Source organism: Megascapheus bottae, chromosome 15, assembly GCF_031878675.1.
Source record: "Megascapheus bottae isolate mThoBot1 chromosome 15, mThoBot2.hap1, whole genome shotgun sequence".
NCBI classification, from domain to species: Eukaryota; Metazoa; Chordata; class Mammalia; order Rodentia; family Geomyidae; genus Megascapheus; species Megascapheus bottae.
The window spans coordinates 10,655,433-10,670,794 of record NC_143523.1 but is presented as its reverse complement, the minus strand read 5'-3'; the positions used below and the strand labels follow the sequence as shown (position 1 = coordinate 10,670,794).

Below are 15,362 nucleotides of genomic sequence, written 5' to 3'. Positions count from 1 at the left end.
ATCTTATATGTACAAAGAATTTTAATGCTACCTACATATTTATAACTCACTGTATAATTATCTCACTGAAATTGAAAACACTTTTAAGATAAGCTAATTTGCATCTGCCTATCTATGCACAATCTCTACATTAGACCTGCTAGGAAAAAATTCAGCCTGCAGAAATTATAGGGAAGTGACTACTAAATAGTGTATTTCATAACTCTTTTATGAACTTTAAAAACTATTATTTTATTTCAAAAGTAGTAAGTTACATGACTTGTCCAAGATATGCTATAAACAAATAAATAATATTAAGAAATAGAACAGAAATCTTCTGCACTGGCTTCAGAGGGAGAGGCTGAAGGAGAGTTCCAACAATTACCATAACACAATCCGATTCAATAAATTCTCATTCACTGACATGCTTCTCTGAATTACTGAGCCCAAATCCTAACTGTAATACTAAAAAGTTCAGAGTTTTTGAGTAATTTACTAAGATATTTTAAGTAATTTATTCAGTAATTTTATGTAAATAATTTGCTAAATATATTCTATACTTTAGAATAATTCTATAATTCTATAATATGGGATTTAATTACAAATTAAGAACTTTCTTTTAATTGTTTACTGATTTCAAAATAACTGAATTCTGACTTGTAATACCTACCACACTAGCATTTGTTTTACTACATATGTTTCAATGGTTCCTGTGTCAGTGTTGCCAGTGTTTCGGATTAAAATCTGAAGAATGATAATCTACCCAAATATTGAAATATATATGTGTTATAAATTTTACAGATAATACATCATATTTAATGATGAAAACAAAATTTCCATTGTGTTATATAATCATACAAATGAAATCAACTATATTAAAATGGCTTACTTCAGCTATAGCAAGTTGCAGAGAGCTAAAAAGCTTTGAATTATTTACTGTGTGACCAAATGACTAGTTAGCAAGACTGTATGGTCAGCAACCACAGTCATCAATCACGCAATCCAGCAGACGGCAAAAATACCAGCTGCACTATTTAGTGGATAGTGATGTCTTAATGAAACCACTCTCTAAGGATAACACAGGGTAATTTCAAAATATAGATCCTCAATTTCTAGTAGTGCTAATATGTACTCATACATATATAGTCCAGTTATTAAGTAGAAATTATCATTGTTCATTACTGCTATGTAAGCTCATATGGCAAAATACTTACATAACTGCAGGTTATTCAGGTAGAATATAGAGTTGATCCTAGGAGAAACATTGCTTCTAAACAGAGTCAGGTCATAGACGCCTATTTGATTGGTACATACGTTACAAATAATCTAAGTAAATATAAATATATAATAAATAAATATAAATACAAAAAGAACTGATTCTTACTACACTAATCACAACATTTTTAATTGCAAGCAACAAGAATTACAATGAGGAATAGGAAGTTTTCTTGCTCTTTCATCAGTTGGGCAAATAAGAATCCAGATATTTTTAATACCCCATTTTCTATATCATTAACTGCATTCTTCCTACAATACATGAAGAATTCATGGGCATAAATACCCACAGTCTGATTAGAGAATATAAGAAATGTCTTCTAAAGCATTCTGCTGATTTCACAAACTAGAAATTATGCACTAGTCTAATAAAGCAAGTTTTGTTATATCAATCAGTCCAGAGACAGTATAATGGCTTACCAATATTAACATTTAATACCAAATATTTCAGGGCATTGGTGGCTCATATCTGTAATCCTAGAAACTCAGGAGACACCAAGATCTGAGGATCATGGTTTGAAAACAGCTTAGTCAGGAAAGTCTGTGAGATTCAGCTCCAGCTAAGCACCAAGAACCCAGTATTAGAGCACTAGCCTAGGCCTCGAGTTTAAGCCCCAGGACAGACAGATAAACATACAAAAGAATATGTGAAATGTTTAAAATCAAGGTTCCTAGAATTTCAGAAAGCCATATGGCTTTTTGTTTGTGCATATGAATTATGGGTCAATTGCCATATGGTGACAATACAGACCAGCTCTGTAACGAAAACAGAAACAACTTAGTACTGACAAAAGAACATGCCTGAAGACCAGTGAAACAGACTGGTCCAGAAATAAACCTATTACTTATAGCCATTTGGTATTTGATAAGGAAGCCAAACATACATCTTGGAGAAAATTCAGCCTCTTCAATGAATGGTCTTGGGAAAACTGGACATCCATATGTAGCTGGGCCCCTACCTGTCCCCTTGAATTAATATCAACTCAAAATGAATCAAAGACTTCAATGCCAGAACTGAAAGGTTGAAAGTACTATAGGAAGGAGTAAAAGAAACATCAGAACACGTAAGCATGAGCTTTCAGAGTATCATTCCAGGGCACAAAAAATTGGAGAAAGAATCAAATGAAATTTCATCAAACTAAAAAGTTTCTGCATAACTAAGGAGATGGTTACTAAGCTGAAAAGGTATCCTACAAAAGATCCTCACCAGTTATATATCCAACAAGGGCCTAATATTCAGAATACAGAACGGGCTCAAGAAACTAATTCCCTCCATCCCAAATCAATAAATCAGCTAGTAAATAGGCACTAGTAAAAAGGAGCTAAACAGAGATTACTCAGAAGCAAGAATGAACAATAAATACAATAATCCTAGCTATAAAGGAAATGCAAATCAAAACTACATTGAGATTGCATCTCTCCACAGTAAAATTAGCTATCATCAAGTATAAAAGGAACCCTCTCACACCTGTAATCCTAGCTACTCAGGAGGCTGAGATTTGAGGATCACGGCTCAAAGCCAGACTGGGCACAAAAGTCTGTGAGACTATTATCTCTCAACCGCCAGAAAACTGGAAGTAGCACTGTGGCTAAAAGTAGTAGACCATTAGCCTTGAAGAGCTCAAAGACAGGGCCAACATACAGATTTCAAGCCCCACAACCAACAATAACAAAAAAATAGGGCCAAGAGTTTGGCCTAGTGGTACAGTGCCTGCCTAGCATGCACGAAGACCAGGGTTTGTTTCCTCAGTACCACATACATAGTAAAAAGCCGGTGTCGTGGCTAAAGTGGTAGAGCTCTAGCCTTGAGAAAACCCAAGGACAGTGCTCAGGCCCTGAGCCTAAACCTAGGACTGGAAAAAAAAAAAAACCACCAAGAATATAAGGAACCCTATTACACTGTTGGTGGGAATGTACAAGTATTCTGGAAGGCAGTTTGAAAATTCCTCAACAAAATGAAACAAAACTACCTTATGATCCAGCAATAACATTCCTGGGTATTTACCCAGAACATTACAAGTCTATACAGTAAAGACACTTGCTGTATTATTTACAAAAGCCAAGATATGGAGACAGCCCAAATTCTCTACAAAAGATGAATGGATCAAGAAATTATGGTGCCAGCGGTGGCTCACGCCTGCAATCCTAGCTACTCAGGAGGCTGAGATCTGAGGATCAGGGTGAAAGCCAGCCCAGGCACATAAGGACCTCAGACTCTTATCTCCAATTAACCTCTAGAAAACAGGAAGTGGGGCTTGGCTCAAGTGTAGGGTGGTAGCCTTGAGCTGAAGAGCTCAGGGACAGCGCCCAGGCCTAGTTCAAGCCCCATAACCTACCAAAAAAAAAAAAAAAAAGAAAGAAAGAAAAGAAAATGTGGTACATATACACAGTGGAATTTTACTCATCTATTAAATAGAAAGAACAATATTATGCTAAGAAAAAATTATGCCAAGTGAAGTCATGCTCAGAGACAAACGGCATGTTTTGCATACACACATGAACAAACTGACTGACGGACAGTACACTTAGAAGATGAGTTCACTAGAGTAACTCTTTTGAACAACTAATGAACCTGTTGCCTCAAGGGCAACAATAGAATACATGAATGGAGGGAGGAAGGGTAAGTAAATGTAGTTATATCCAGTGTACACTATGTAAAAATTGAATTACATACCGAGGGTAGAGATGGGATGGGAAAAGATGAGGAAGAATGATAGAGGGGGTGACACTGACCAGATATATTGTAGTCATATTTCTGGAACTGAAACTCTCTATACAACTAGGTAATAGAAATAAGTATTTTTTTTTAAGTTCAAGGAAAAAAAATAGCATGTGAACTGCTAGAGATTTCAGCAGCATAGAACGTGTGTGAGTATTATTTTACAATAATACTGTATTACTTATATGTTCAATGATACGGGCTGAAAACAAAACAACAAACCACAAACCACTGTGCATGGATGTGCACATCTACTTGAGCAGTGTAGGGAGGAAGAACAACGTTTGAGGATAAGCTGACGAGATCCTACCTCAGAAACAACAATGCAAGCTAAAGAGTTTAGGGCATGGCTCAATGGCTCCAACAAGTGGTAAAATTCTAGGTTCAATCTTCAGTACTGAAAAAAAAAAAAGTTAAAATATGCTCCTCACATTCTGTTTAAGAAATCCAAAATTGCAGCTGTTTTTTTAGAGGCCAAGTTCATTTCAGAATCACATAATTTCATTTACATGCCTCAGTATTTTGTTAAAACTCATCACTGTACCTGTATGGGCAATTTCTGCACAAAGACATCAGTTACACATTCATATACTTCATACAATTTGAATGGAAAAATCTTAAGATTTTAATAATATAAGATGTTGAAAGATGGCATTAAAAAGGAGCCAGATGTGTGATACACAGTGAACGAACCTTCCTTTGGGAGTAGGGGAGGGACTTCAGAGAAATGAAGGGGAAAGACAGACCCCTGTGGTGAAAGCATGCTGGGGTAGAAAACAAAAGGTGTGAATTAACTGAGAGGATATAAGATGAAAGGGAGCCCAGAGCCAGACAGAATGGCCAAGACTGAAGTAAAGGTAAATGGAATGCAGTGAAGAGTGCATGGGTGGAGCCCACACATACTATTTGGAAGGATATCACGCTGCACTTACAAATCAACTTGCGAGGTTGCAACAGCATATTTCATTTTATTATTCAGAATTCTGGAATGGAAAGAGAGGGACAAGAAAAGAGAAAACATACCTAGGAGGCTTGCAAACACATATGTGTGATCAGTTAGGAGTACTCCTCAAGTGTAATACTAAGTATGGCAGAAGGGTATAAAAATACTAAGTATTTTGACTAGTCGATGCTATTTGAATATCTTCAAAACACTAGCAAACTTAAAAAAAAAACCAGGAGTATCTACTCAGAGAGACAAATAATAGAATATTTGTGCTAATGAGTAAACTGAAAACAAAAAGTGGTTAACTTGTAGTACTGAACAATGCAACTCATGTACCTATTAAAATGATGAGATATATTTAGAAAATCCAAGACAGCAATCAAGTGCTAATACTGGAATATTGAGTATGTTCCTGTTTTTGAAAATTCATGAATATTGCAGTACATTTTTAAAAATGTAACAGCAATTTCCTCTAAAGAACTATATCACAGGTATGTAAGTATTTCACTTTGAAGACTTAGAAAAAAATCATATTAAGTGAAGTAAGCCAGACTCAAAGGAACATAGGCTCAATGGTTTCCCTCATTTGTCATAATCAGTAGAAACCTTGGGCTCTACTAGCAGAGATTTACAATAGAACAAAACCTAGATACTTAAGGCCATACAGAATGAAGCTAAATGAAAGGACCTCCAGGATATAGAAACAAAAGCCATATAATGAGTGATTATTGCCCTTAATGTACTATGTTATCTCATCTCTTTTGCTGTCCCTTGGCTATCTCATATTGTTACAGTATTTCACCTTGTTATCTGATATATTGTATATTTGTGTATTTGGTTATTTGAAATAGGACAGGGAAGAGGGAAAAACAAGATGAGGGGCAGGGATGGGGGGAGGGAAATGGGACATGAGAAAGGGTATCAATGTATGTGAAGTAATGCACCTTCTATCTGGTGAATATAATGTAACCCTTCTATTAATTACAATAAAAGATATATGAAAAATAAAAATAAAAAATAAATATATAAAGAAGTTACTGCCATTCTCCTGACATGGGAATTGAGGAATTATGTTCTGTTAAATCAGAAGCCTGTCTTTTTGTAGATGGTGATGTCTTACCTTGGACCATGAATTATTTAAGCAACTTACAGGTACAACTTACCTGTGTTAGCTGACCTTGTACAGATATAGAAATTGAAAACTAGGCAAAACTAGTTGAGAAATTCACATTTAATAAACTTTGTCTAAGCTATATCTTTAAAAAAACAACAAAAGTATTTCACTTTGATGTTACATATTTTCTAACAACTTAAGTTTTTAAAATGAGTATCACTCACGTAAAGGGAGTAAATGTATGTTTTGTGTAGAAAACATCTGATGTATCTCTAGTAGTCTTCTCTTACCTACAGTCATTCACTTTAAGACTCAGTGGCTGTCTGAATCTATAGTCACTACTAAGACCTGCAAACATGCTTCCCTTATACATACTATATGTAACAACAAAGTAATCAGTTTTGTTGTTGTTGTTTTTTTTTTTTGGTGGGTCATGGGGCTTGATCTCGGCCTGGGCACTGTGTCCCTGAGCTCTTCAGCTCAAGGCTACTACCCTACTTCCTGTTTTCTAGAGGTTAACTGGAGACAAGAGTCTCAGGTCCTTTTGTGCCTGGGCTGGCTTTGAATCTTGATCCTCAGATCTCAGCCTCCTGAGTAGCTAGGATTATAGAAGTAAGTCACCGCACCAGATATGACCTAACTTCTAATCATTTCTCTCATCCATAAAATGCTACAAACACTTGGTATGGTAGTCTGCAGTGACCACTTACTGAAAATAGTTGTTTTAAATGACCTTATAGCTCCTCTCTATAAAAATCATCTTGCAATTCCATTTACAAAGAGATATAAACAGTACAAGAAAAAGCACAAGAGATTAAAAATTAGTTACTATATTACATCACTATTCCAACAGTAAACTAGTAGAACACTAATGTCATTGTTTCTACTATTTCAAAGTATCAACGTTAGTCACATTCTCTACAAATATAAGTAGAACTATGGGATGGGGCCATAATCACTAAGGGAATTTAGTAGTTTTTGTTTAATCATTTTTTCCCCTCAAGGTTAGCACTTCACCACCTGAATCATAATTCCAATACCAGTTTGTTTGGTTTTTTTTTTTTTTTTGTGATTAATTGGAAGTAAGAGAGAGTCTCATCAACTTTCCTGTCTGGGTAGGCTTTAAACAGTGATTCTCAGGGCTGGAGATGTAGCCTGGTGATAGAGTGCTCACTTTGCACGCACAAAACCCTGGGGGGTTCGATTCTTCGGTACCATATACATAGAAAAAGTTGGAAGTGGTGGCTTAAGTGGCAGAGTGCTAGCTAGCCTTGAGCAAAAAGTGTCCAAGGACAGTGCCCAGGCCCTGAGTTCAATCTCCACAACTGGCAAAAAACGAGAGAGAGAGAGAGAGAGAGAGAGAGAGAGAGAGAGAGAGAGAGAGAGAGAGTGTGACTCTCAGACCTCAGCCTCCTAAGTGGCTAAGGTTATAGGTATAAGCCATCAGTGTGCAACATTAGTAGCTTTTAAGTATTTTCTAACCTAAAGAAAAATACCTTTGAAAAGTTCTTTACTTATAGTTTTTAAGAAAAAGAATGAGTCGATGAATAAATAAATGAAACTTTAAAACTTCACAAATGGTTTTATCAGGTTTCAGTGAATTTAGTTTGCAAGTTTTTGAGAGGATATAGTATTTGGAGCTAGAGATGTACCGCAATGGTAATAATGTTTGCTTAGCTTACACAAAGCCTTGGGTCCAATCCCTGAACTGAAAAAAATAATTTGTAAACAAGATAAAAAGAGACCAAGAACTATTATCACTCAAGTTATCACATCAAAGACAGAGTCTCCATGTATAAAGAACATGAATAGTAATCTTTCCTGCAGGTAAATTTAAGTTAATGTTTTAAAAAAATATTACTAGTTTAATACACTAAAGAATATTTTTGGGGGGGGGCGGGTTGTACTAGGCCTGGGCGCTGTTCCTGAGCTCTTCAGCTCAAGGCTACCACTCTACCCTTGGGCCTGGGCACTGTCCCTGAGCTCTTCAGCTCAAGGTTACTGCCCTACCATTGAGCCAAGCCCCACTTCCCGTTTTCTAGAGGTTAATTGGAGATGAAGCCAGCTGGGGACGGCTAGGAACCTTGATCCTCAGATCTCAGCCTCCAGAGTAGCTAGGATTACAGGCGTAAGCCACCTCGCCCTGCTCAAGAATATATTTTTTTAGAAAAACTCAAAACAATCAACACTGACAACTCAAAATTTCAAGAAATCAACTCAAAACTGATTCCAAGAAATCAGAAACATTTTCTGCATACTGCAATTCAGTTTGTAAAAATCCATATTTTCTATAGTAAATGTGTTAGTTATGTAAAATGAAGTGTCTATCAACTAGGTCCTTCCAATGCTATCTTTGGGCATCTCTAGGTGAAACACTGGGGATTCCTGCCAGGCCATTTTAGCAAAATGGAAAAGGGAAAAAAAGTGACAACAGTGCTAAGTGGTAAGACGTTTCTGTACATAACAATTAAAAGTCCCTAAAAGCTCTAAGACTCAAAATTATTTTACTTCCTTAGCTCTACTAAGAAGATTAGATGGCTAAAGTGGATAAACTTGCAAGACCTTCTATTTGGAAACACAATCTGCTAGATTAAAAAGAATGCTATGCAGAACAGGACCCAAAGACTTAGCCTTATAATATGAATTTTAGGAAATCCTCTCAAAATTTATAATTTAAGAAACAAAAGCTTTATAGTCACACTCAAAGCTCTAGATTAATCTGGAAAGACACTCAAAATATACTATTTTGGTGGCATACTTCAAAACAAAGGTCCCATAACAACAACATAGCATAGTTTTTTTTTTTGTTGTTTTGTTTTGTTTTGTTTTTTGCCAGTTCTGGGCTTGGGCTCAGGGCCTGAGCACTGTCCTTGGATTTTCTCAAGGTTAGAGCTCTACCACTTGAGCCTCAGCACCACTTCCGGCTTTTTTCTATGTATGTGGTACCGAGGAATCGAACCCAGGTCTTCATGCATGCTAGGCAAGCACTTTAACCACTAGGCCAAACTCCCTACCCAAGCATAGTTTTTTTTTTTTTTAAGGCAGTTGGGTTTCACCATCTGTGACTGAAGCTATGTGATTGTACTAAGCTCCATTTCTTCATCTATATCAACACTAGCTATTTTAATTTTCATTCTGAGACTGCTGACACATCTCAGATGTATTGAAATTCATTTTCTCACCTGCAACTTGGATCAGCTCAACATTACCAGCAGTTCTAAAACACTTGGGACAGAGTGGACACTTCCTGAGGCAGTCTTCTTCATCTTCATACTTCTGTTTTTCCTTTACTAAGCTAAACTCAGCTTCCTAGTTACTTCAACCCATTACTCTCAGTCTACAGTTTGAATCTTAAGTATAGGTAAGACATCTGTTTGTTACTAGACTCTAAACTCCATGTGGATGTCAGCTCTGAAGTCCCAGAACCTGTAACAGTAACGAGCACAGAGCCGAGTGCCCCCAATCTACTGATGAAAATGACCTCTAATATAGCACAGATTAATAATTTTTGGAGATGATCATTTAATGCTAAAGATTTAGAAGCTAAAATACCATAATTAAACTCATGTTGTGCTTTTAAAAAACCTCTTCAGATACAGTAAATGAAAAGCAAATTTAGTACACAGCGAGGACTCTCCTAGCAGAGAATTACAATAGCTCAAAACCTAGGTACATAAGATCATACAGGATGAGACTAAATGAAAGGATGGAAACAAGAGCTTTATCTTGTGTGACTGTTACCTGGTATATTGTATATATGTTTATTTATTTGAAATAGGAAAGGGAAGGGGATGATTGGGAGGGGGTGGGAGGAGGGAAATAGGGACAAAAACCATGAGAACAGGTATCAATGTGTGAGAAGTAATGCACCTACTACTTGGTGAATGTAACTAACCCCTCTACATTACCCTGACAATAAAAAAATAAAAAGAACTATGGGCCTCAACTACAAACAACAACAACAACAACCGAAAAGCAAAGCAAATTGACCATACTTACTAGTGTTCAATGATACACATCATAAAGTTTCTGCAAAGCAACAGATTTCTTTGGAAGTGGCTCATGTAGTACAGTGCCAGCCTTGAGTAAAAAGGACAAGCTAGAGTTCGAGGCCCAGGAATTTCACACACACGGGCGCTTGTGCGTGAACTCTGTGAGCCCTCAGCTAAATAAAGTCTGGCATGGTGTCACATACATGTAGTCCCAACTACAGCAAAAGCGCATGTTATAATATTGTAGTCTGAGGCTCACTTAGGCAAAAAAGTAAGATCCTATTCAAAAACAACTAAAGCACTATCTAGCAAATGGAACTGTAAGCTCTATACATTACCTTCATAATAAGAAATAAAATTTAAAAAACAAAGCAAAAAAGTCTAAGATATAGCTCAAGAGATAAGGCTCAAGAGGAACCCCTAATTTAAACTCCAGTACTGCCCCCTAAGTAAATAACTTAGTCAAAGTTACCTAGAAAACATCAGCAGTGACACAGATGATCACAATGTCACAACTTAGTGACTTAGTTTCATTACTATAAGTAAACATCTCACAGCTTAAACACTAGAACTCATTTATAATTTAGTCACTTATATTCCAGAGCAAAAAAAAAGGTAGGTTTCAAAGTATGTTCTACTTCCCAGAACCAGAAACCAAACACAAATAGTAGTTCATTACCCTTTTGCAAATCTGTAGGAATGTTTCCATTACAACATAAAGTTTTCCAGACACTCAAATCTTAAAACTGTTGCTTTGTGCTATTAACCTAAACAAAACACAATTAGTAGGGTATATTTGCCCCATGCTACAGTCAAATCCATTTTAAATCCATAGCATTTCTAGAAATATGGATTGAACCTGTGTTAGAACAAGAGTGCTTCCAGGGCTTTTCAACTTTTACTAAAGGGAATTAAGGTAGGTTAATACAGGATTGTTAGGATGAGAGGCAAAATCCAAAAGGCTCAAACATTTTCATGAATACAAAATGGATGGAAGTCAGAAAGAACTGAAGAAGAAGAAAAAAAATCGGTTGGTTTAAAAGAAACTGTCATGTTTGAGCGACAACATCCCAACAAGCCTTCCCAGACCAAAGTAGATGAAGGCTCTAACCCTATAAAACTTCCCTTTCCCATTCCAGTTCTACCATAGTACCTACAAATCAGAACCGTATGTTACATAAAATTAAGCCATCGGATGGAGGAGAGCTTTTGTAGCACTCAAGACCACTACCTATGGCTACCACACGGAGACCTTGCAGCACCGATGACACACGTGAGGAGGGGCAGTCTGGATCTGTTACAAATCCTACCCCTAAGGGGCAGTGACAGAAACGGAGGTCGCGCGGCCTCCACCCGCACTTCCCTGCGGGCAGCAGTCCTTGGCAATGCGGCTGCCTGTGGAGCGGCGAGCCAAAACGGCCGCAGTGGCAGGGCCGTACCCACGCCCTTCACCGCCTGTTCGGTGCCCAGGAAGGATTTCTCAACTGGGGTCCCACGCTGCTGCTGCTGCTGCTGCTGCTGCTGCAAGGCCATCGCTCTGGGGAACTTTCTCCACAATCCCAGGGGCGACTCTCAGGCTGGCGGGAGTCACCCATCACCCCCCACCCCCGGCGGCGGCATCTAAGGAGATGGAGCTGCCTAGGTACCAGCCCCGAGTGCCCCCACAGCCCGGGTAAAATAACGCGGAGAGGCCTCCAGCGCCGACAAACTATGCTGCGGCTGGGAAGGAGAAGAAAGCATGGGCTCTGGCAGGCAGGAGCGCTCTGCGGGGAGCAGGAGCGGGGCACACGAGGGGTCCTTCGCCCTTCCCTCTCCCCAGGAGGCCTAGCTTCCCTTCCCACTCCATCCCCGCCGCCTCCCCGGGGTCCACCCTCCACCACTGCCCAGCCCCCCCTCCCCCCCGCCATCCCCGCACCGGATCTTGTAGCTGGGTAAGGTATGCTTGCGCTTGATGATCTTCTTGAGCTGGTTGACGATGATGGAGGTGAGCTGGGGCATGGGGCGCCCTTCGAACTGAGAGCGCACCTCGAAGTCGATCAGCGGGTCCTCGACGAAGGAGAAGAACCAGTGGGTGAAGGGCACGCGGGTGAAGACGAAACGCAGCCGCCCCACCACTCGGGACAGCTTGACGAACAGGTAAGCCGACTTTCCGAAGACCAGGTCCACGTCGATGGCCAGGTGGAAGCCCCCGCTGTACTCCACCTCCGCCTCGAAGGCCAGCTCCTCCGGGCAGGCGGCGGGCAGCGCCTCCCCCTCGGGGCCGTCGGGGTCTCCGGCGGCGGAGGCCGCGACGGGCCGCACGAGCCGGATGGTCTTGATGAAGGGCACCGCTTCGCCCAGGAACACGTCCCGCAGGCTCAGCCCCTCCAGCAGGCGCCCCGCCGTCTTGGTCTGCAGCAGCTCCTCGAACTCCACCTTGATCTTCTTGGTGACCCAGCGGCGGGCCAGCGCCGTGTCCCGCAACTCCCGGAACAAGAACAGGATGGTGGCGTTGAGGAAGTAGCAGGTCTCCCGCGTCGGCGGGGCTGGGGTGTCGGGGGCCGGGGTGGCGCTCCCCTCCGGGGACCCTGCGGAGGGCTCCTCGGTCCCCCCGCCGCCGCCATAGAGGTACTCCCTCAGGGACAGGCCCGGCACCGGCTTGATGTAGCGGAAGCCGTCGTCCGCACGGGCCGCCTCGTCCGCCGGCGGCTCCGGCTGCCTGCGGTACAACAGCAGAAACTGGGCGAGCAGCGTGAGGAAGGAGCCCAGCACCGCCGACGCCAGGATCATGAGCAGCAGCCCCATCCCGCTGCCGCCGCCGCCGCCACCGCCACCCGGGCCCCCGCTTCCGCAGCCCCGCTCTCTTCACGCCACCGGCCCCGCTGCCTCCATCTTGAGGACATCAGGCATCGGGGTCGGGACCAGCGGCCTGTCGGAGGGACTCCGGCCGGTGCAGCGGCCCAAACCTCTTCAGATGCTCCCGGGGGCGGCTGGTGGCGGCGGTGGCGGCGGCGGCGGGGGCGGGAGGAAGCGGACTCGGCGCCGCCCCGAGGCCCCCCGTGATTGGGCGAGCGGCGCGTGACGTAAGGACGTGCTCGTTCCCGGCAGCGTCGCCGGGCAGTCGGCGTCCGGGCGCACGGCGCCGCGGGTCCCTTCCCCGGCAGTCTGGCGCGCTTCCCGCCCCGCCCCCCCGCCCCCACGCCCGCATTCCATTCGCGGGCGCGCGCGCCGCGGGCCCACGTGGCTGTCACTTGTGGAGGCGAGGCCGGCAGCGGGGAGGCCACGGGAGGGCCCCGCGGTTGGAGGCTGGGAGTGCTGACTGGGACGGCCGGACTCTGTCCTCCCGTTATCTCGTGCGGCGCTCCTTCCCCCACCTGCGCTGGCCGCCGTCCCAGCCGGCTACCTCCGCAGAGGCGGCGTTCTCCTGCCGGGCGGCTCCTTCCACCGCCTTCTCGGGAGCCGGGCTGGCGGTGGCCACGCAGGGCCGGGGCCCCGAGCCAGCACGCGGGTGGGAGGGGCGGCTCACCTCCCCCCGCCCCCGACCCGTCCGACCAGCACAGCGGGGACGGAGGGGACCGGACGGAAGACGTAAGCGGAGAGAAGTTTGCAGGAGACAGCTTGGAGAAGAGTGGGGTGAGTGAATGCAGCGACTTTGCCAGGTTTAAAGACGAATCGGGGACTTCATCAAGCCTCCCCGCCACCCTGTAGGTGGGTGCAGCCCGCTTTGACTAACCCGAGGCCCACCACCCCGAGCCGCAGCTCCAGGATTGCCCAGGAGGGCTCCTCGGTCCCCGGCGCTGCTCCGCTCCGGACGCGGGAGGAGGGTTCAGGGAGGGCTGAAGAGCAGTTGCACCTTTGCCCCCAAAGTCATAAAGCAAATGGATCCCGGCTGCCTAGCAACAGGATTGTGCCTGTGTTCTCTGACTACTTAGTTGTTGGAGCATAAACGCTTTTGTCCCTCTAACCATACTGACACTACAAAACTAGGGTTTTACAACGTTCCTTAACTTAAAACTCAGGCAGTTTCTAGGTGGCCCTAAAGCATCAGGGTAGGGCTCTTGTCTAGTCCTTAAAGATCGGCAAGCCAGGGATTCTCTTGACGCTGGTGATTCTAGAACAACATCGAAAGTTCTGATCCAGCTGGGGTGGATTCACAACTTTGTAACCTGGTCTGGTCTCACCTTCCTTATTGGCTTCCCCAGCCGGAGACAAGGATGGCTCTTTTACTAAGAAGATATAATACTGGGGAGCCACTCGGTTCAAAACCTGGCTGAGATTTCTGTAAACTGCCGGCAACCTTCTGTTCATCCTCTGTTTTTTGTTTTTGTTTTGTTTTAGTTTTTCTCCCGATTCGACAGTGTAACAACTCAAATTGGAACTGTGCACCTTTCCTCAAAATTGGTAGAGGGGCTCCCTCATATTAATGAGATATGATGACCTCAAATTGTGGATGGGAGCTGTGTCTCAGCTGGTAGAGCACCATCCAACCAGTGAGCCAAAGGAACACAAGGTTCTGGATTGTAACTCCGTACTACAAGGGGAAAAAATGGTGAGTGGACTCAATTTGTATCTTAAAATACACACACCTTGCTCCCCCCACAGGAAAGTTAGAGGGCTTTGTGCTGGTAAGTACTCAGTCTTACACCCCCATCTCCCACCTCTGCCTTACTTCTCACAATACCTCTGGGGATGCTAAATTTTCTGTCTTTTATTTTCCAGGAAATCTTGATCCAGAGGGTCACACTCCAGAGTCTTGAAGGAACTCAGGAAGCCCTATGAAAAGATAAAGATGTATTAAAGGCGATTTAACATTTATTGAACACCAAAAATAATACAAAAGATTATCATATGCCAGGCATGGAGTTAAACATCATTTAACATATTGAAATATTTTCAAAAATATTTGAAAATCAAAATTCCATGGCTTTTTATAAAATCAAAGGTGTTTTGTACTTAGATTGGGTAGTAATCCAATAATTTTGGCATTAATGTGCCCTTAATTTTAGGAAATAATGCTGTGTTAATAGAAGCTTTGTGTCCTTAATGGTTCTTGGGAGAATATAAATTTAGCAAGCCCTTTTTGTTTTTGAATGTTACTGCTGGTTCATAGGAACTTAGAAGTCTGAGAATTCTGGCTTTGATGCTGAAAACATGATTCAGAGTAGGTGTTTGAAGGAAGGAGTTGAAATGCTGATTCATTAACATGGGTTTTTTCCCCCCGTTGTTGTTTTTTGTGTTGTTTTATGCTAGTACTAGGGCTTGAATTCTCTGAAGGCACGAGTTCTGCACTAGCTCAATCTCAAATTCTGGAAAAGAATCCCCAACTGGCCACAGTAATCCAGTTATTAATGCCATCAG

At 42.5% G+C, this 15,362-nt stretch overlaps 1 protein-coding gene across 1 annotated transcript in view; it reads right to left on the bottom strand.

Annotated features, from left to right (window-relative positions):
- The window catches only part of Pdzd8 (PDZ domain containing 8), a 55,853-nt gene extending 42,899 nt beyond the window's left edge, over positions 1 to 12,954 (bottom strand). Inside the window, exon 1 of the mRNA XM_090345779.1 lies at positions 11,941 to 12,954. Within this exon, the coding sequence (XP_090201905.1) occupies positions 11,941 to 12,809 (869 nt within the window). The 5' untranslated portion in view covers positions 12,810 to 12,954. The remainder of the gene's footprint in view (positions 1 to 11,940) is intronic.
- Positions 12,955 to 15,362: the final 2,408 nt, after the last annotated feature.